The sequence below is a fragment of the Geospiza fortis genome, unplaced genomic scaffold (assembly GCF_000277835.1).
Source record: "Geospiza fortis unplaced genomic scaffold, GeoFor_1.0 scaffold221, whole genome shotgun sequence".
Taxonomy (NCBI): Eukaryota; Metazoa; Chordata; class Aves; order Passeriformes; family Thraupidae; genus Geospiza; species Geospiza fortis.
Genome location: NW_005054395.1, coordinates 992205 through 996803, shown reverse-complemented (window position 1 = coordinate 996803; position 4599 = coordinate 992205). Strand labels below are relative to the sequence as shown.

The 4599-nt window shown below is 41.0% G+C and overlaps 1 protein-coding gene across 1 annotated transcript; it reads left to right on the top strand.

Annotated features, from left to right (window-relative positions):
• Positions 1–6: 6 nt before the first annotated feature.
• On the top strand, positions 7–4125 carry LOC102034413 (cytochrome c oxidase assembly protein COX11, mitochondrial). The gene is made up of 3 exons (XM_005425727.2): positions 7–151; positions 1230–1355; positions 1850–4125. Exons 1-3 carry the CDS (start codon positions 53–55, stop codon positions 2030–2032), a joined length of 408 nt encoding a protein of 135 aa, XP_005425784.1. The 5' UTR covers positions 7–52; the 3' UTR covers positions 2033–4125.
• Positions 4126–4599: the final 474 nt, after the last annotated feature.

Below are 4599 nucleotides of genomic sequence, written 5' to 3'. Positions count from 1 at the left end.
GGGGCGTGGCGGGACGGCGGGCACGGGGGGCGACGCGGAGCGGATCGAGCGCATGGAGCCCGTGCGGGACCGGCTCATCAGGGTCACGTTCAACGCCGACACGCACGCCAGCATCCAGTGGAACTTCAAACCGCAGCAGAGCGAGATCTACGTGAGTCACCGCCTTCCCCCCGTGCAGAGCCCTGGTCACGGTCGGACCTTTCCGATCACCCGGTCCGACCGTGCACCCGGCACTGTAACCACCAAACCACAGCAGCCACACCAGGTGCCTCTTGAGCGGCTCCAGCCATGGGGACTCCACCACCTCCCTGGGCAGCCCTTCCCAAAGCCTGACCACACCAGCAGTGGAAAATGTTTCTAATGTCTAATGGGAATCTCCCCTGTCTCGTCCCAAGGCCGTTTCCTCTCGTGCTCTCAGTGCAGGCACGGCAGAAGGGCCGAGCCCCACCTCACTACACGCTCCTGTCAGTAGTTCCAGAGAGCAGTGATGTTCCACTTGAGCCTCCTCTTCTTGAGACTGAACAACCCCAGACGTATTCTCTAGAACTTCCATCAGCTTTGCTGCCCTTGCTGAACATGCTCCAGCACAGCAGTGTTTTTACAGGACATTGTGTGTAGCTGCCCCTCTGCCATCCCATTAAACTATCAAAAGTCATTGAAACTATATTTATGTATACACTTCATGATATATACACCACGTGCACGTTGTACATACACCATAAAAGTGTGTATATATACTTAAAAATATACGTATAACAGTGTATATAAATCTGTACCATTTCTCCTATTGCCCTGTCCTTATAGGTACTTTTTTTAATATTTAAAACATCACAAATTAACTCTTCTGTTTCAAATTAGTTCTCAAAATAAGGAGTTATGCTTCTTAATAGTTTGAGTCCAGTACTGAAAGAATAACCTCAGAAATTAAATGCACACCATATCTAAATCTGCATATTAAAAATGCTCTCTGTGCTGTTGAACTGCTGGGGATAATAGAAGACTCAGGCAAAATGGGTAAGATTAAAAATACATAGAACAGTATTGAAGCTTTTAATTTTGAATATGGGTGAATTGCATGTAATCAAAACTATTTGTGAAATAACCAATTTGAAACAGCAATAGAGAAAATTAATTCTAGATAAAGTCTAAAGAATTTGGTTTGACGGGTGGAGGGCTGCAGTGAATTAAAAAAAAAAAAAAGAAAATCACTGTGCAATTATGTTACGCAGGTGGTACCAGGAGAGACTGCACTGGCATTTTATAAAGCAAAAAATCCTACTGACAAACCAATAATTGGAATTTCCACCTACAACGTTGTCCCCTTTGAAGCAGGACAGTATTTCAATAAAATACAAGTAAGTATGAACAAAGCAAAGATTGCATTTTCCTTAACACAAAAGAAAACAGTTACCCATAAATTGCATTTTAACCCTGGACAACATTCTTTGTATGCCAACATTTTAAGAAAATACCGTGTTTTTTTCAAATGATAAAGTGCATCAGTTCATTCTTAGCTTTACTGCCCTTACATCAAGCTGCTCATCCCATCAGAGTGGTTCCAAAATCTGTTATTTAGTACCGCTCTGAGGGCAGGCAGAATGATGTGAGCTGGCCTGGCCCCTTGATGTCTTTACACACTTCATTAAAAGCTAATAAATTTTTTTTCTACATCACCACATTAACAAAATTGCTGTCTTTTTGCTCATCTTATTGATCCTTCCTAGGATTTTAGGGGTGTAAAGGGAATGAGAGTTTATTTTAAACCATTAAGATTTCTTTCATGTTGCCAGAGATAAATTTTATCATCACTATTGTCTAATGGTGGATTTTTTTTTCCTCCCATCTGCAGTGTTTTTGTTTTGAAGAGCAGAGGCTAAATCCTCAGGAGGAAGTGGACATGCCTGTCTTTTTCTACATTGACCCAGAGTTTGCAGAGGACCCTAAAATGGCGAAAGTTGATTTGATCACTCTCTCTTACACCTTCTTTGAAGCAAAGGAAGGACAGAAGTTGCCACTTCCTGGGTATCAGTAACAGGCCTTCTCTACAAAATCTGACTGCTGCTACATCTGAGTGCCAGTTGTGATGTCGTTTTTCCTTGGAAGAAAATACTGCAGAAGTACTGTGCAGTATGAAATTATACTATTAAACCTCCATGGGCACATGCTGTTATGAAAGTATATGTATATATATATATTTTTTTTTGGAAACCAACTTAATGTATCCCTATTTCTTAGGGATAGTATTTCTTCACCAGACAGTGGAAGGGAACACACTGTTCCTGAAGTAGAGAGGGTTTTCTCAGGCCATCTTTTTGTAAGGTGTTATCTGAATACCACAAGGCAAATTTTTAAACCAATGTGTAAATTAAGATCTTCTTCTAAATACAGAAGAAAAAATCAGTTGATAACTAAAATTCCATTGCTGGCTCTGGAAAATAACTTGCATGGTAAATTACTTTAGAAGAAGGTAAACCCAGATAATAAATTAAGGTAATCTCATAACTAAACAAAGTTAGACTGCTATTTCTGTGTACGCCTCCCTGGCATAGGAGGAGATGATTCAGGAGGTGATGCACCCTCTCATGTTATTACTGAATCAGTAGTTCACTTGGTAAGAGCAGACTGCTCTAAGCCTGTTATCATGACAACAGTAATTTAAGTGTAAGCACATCAGATCTGTGGGATGGTTTCCATTTGGAAACACAGTCTTATTTCTGTGTTGTGTCCCACTCATTTGAAGTATGTGTGCTGCTGTTGAGTGCACTTTGCCTTTGCAGAGGGCTCTAGATTGGGCACCTCCACAAGAAACAAGCCTGGCTTGTGTCTAACATGCTTTGAGGGTAGGGCAGGGTATAACAACTGCTCTGAATTGCAGCTGAATGAACAGCATAGGTGTCTCCTCAAAAACCAAGACCAGCCCATTCAGAGGCTGAGTTGGCCTGAGCCTGCCCAGCAGTGCAGCAGCTCTCCTGGGGGACTCTTTACCACCACAACACGTAAGTGGTGTTTATGTAACTTTTGGGCATTATCTGTGTAGTTGGTCTAATAACACTTCATCACTACCTTGGAAACCAGGAGCAAGTTGTAGAGCAAGTTCAGGTAGCCTGCTCATTTTCAGACAGAAATTAATATCAGCCAGTATCTCTTCTGCTGGGCCATGTCTTTCTACACCTTCCAGCAGAGAAGATCTACTAAAGTAAGGGTGATGTTGTTTAGCATGGACTCTGAAAAGGCAATGGTAACTTCCAGTTACTTAAGTCTCAATTTTATTTGCATACAGTAACACAAAAACTGCTTTTTTGAAAATAAATGGATGCTATCTTTAAAATCCATTATTGTACCAATTACTTGTGTTGGTTAAACAGATTTTGGATGACTTACAGGTCTTCAAAGAAAACTTTTCATTCTTTCATCTCTCTAACGCATTTTATTCAGCAGAACATATGGAGCCCACACAAGTGAAATATATCTGTATGAAGATAGCAGCAAGCTTTATAATTCCAGTATGCTTCAGGGAAAAAAAAAAGTAACATCAAGACAAATCTTTGAATCCAGGCTAGGGAAAAAAAAAACCCAACTTCTTACCTCAGTTGTCTTTAGTCCATTGTCCTTCTGAAAGCTGAACTGATTATGGCAGTTCTCCACCCATTGCTTTATTCTGGCCACATTCTTTAGAAGAAATGGAGTATGCCCCTGGCAAATGGCAGTTCCATAAAAATGTGGGTTCTCTGCCTGAGTTTGAAAGCCCAAATTTGCACAAATACTGAGCACATTCCCTCTGTAACACCAGCTCTAACCTTGGTCATTTGCCAATTCCCTTCCATCTCTCTGTGACCATTTGTGGGATTCGCATTCTCAGAGAAGCAGAGAAGAGAATGATCAAAACAATTCTTGTCTCATTTGTTGCTCCCGTTTTTTTGTGAACATGTGGAATGTGCTGGAAGATTATTTACCTGAAGGAATTTGGTTATTGGATTCTGGTGTGTTTTGTTTTCTTGACCAGTCTCTGCAAGCAGTGTCCTGACAGTCAGTGCAGTTGAGTTCTTGTTCAGTTTCAGTTTAGATATAGTGTAATATATAGTACAGAATAATATAGTATATTAAAGTAATTAATTAACCTTCTGATATCATGGAGTCAGATGCATCCTTCTTCCCAGACATTGGGGTCACCCTGCTAATCCGACAACCATTGTGCTGCTGCAAACACAGAGGTTCCGTCAGCAGTCGCCCATTATGGATTACACTGCAACCCCCAGTTTGATTTGTTACCCTTCACTGTGGGGGTTCTGCCAATACAACCCAGCTATAGGGGAAAAATTAAATCAATCCACCTCCAATCCTATTTTCATCTGTTTTCTCAGGCTGCTGCCCAGACCACTACAAATTAGCAAGAAAAATGAGAGTAAAGCAACTCACCTTTTCACTTCGACTTAAAAAACTCCCAGACTCCTTCAAGGTTGTGTTTTGGATAGCAGGAAGTTGTTCTAATGGTGCTGCAGCAAACTGCACAGTTTCACACTAAAATACTTCCAATGCTACCTACATTTATATTTATTTCAGGGAATACACAAAGAGAGAAAAACTTGGAAGCAATAAGAG

What these genes read in the sequence shown, in the direction of transcription:
- LOC102034413 (XM_005425727.2), top strand. Translation starts at nt 53, where the DNA reads ATGGAGCCCGTGCGGGACCGGCTCATCAGGGTCACGTTCAACGCCGAC. An exon ending in CGCAGCAGAGCGAGATCTAC is followed by an intron (nt 152 to 1,229) that starts GTGAGTCACCGC and finishes TATGTTACGCAG; the next exon opens with GTGGTACCAGGAGAGACTGC. An exon ending in AGTATTTCAATAAAATACAA is followed by an intron (nt 1,356 to 1,849) that starts GTAAGTATGAAC and finishes TCCCATCTGCAG; the next exon opens with TGTTTTTGTTTTGAAGAGCA.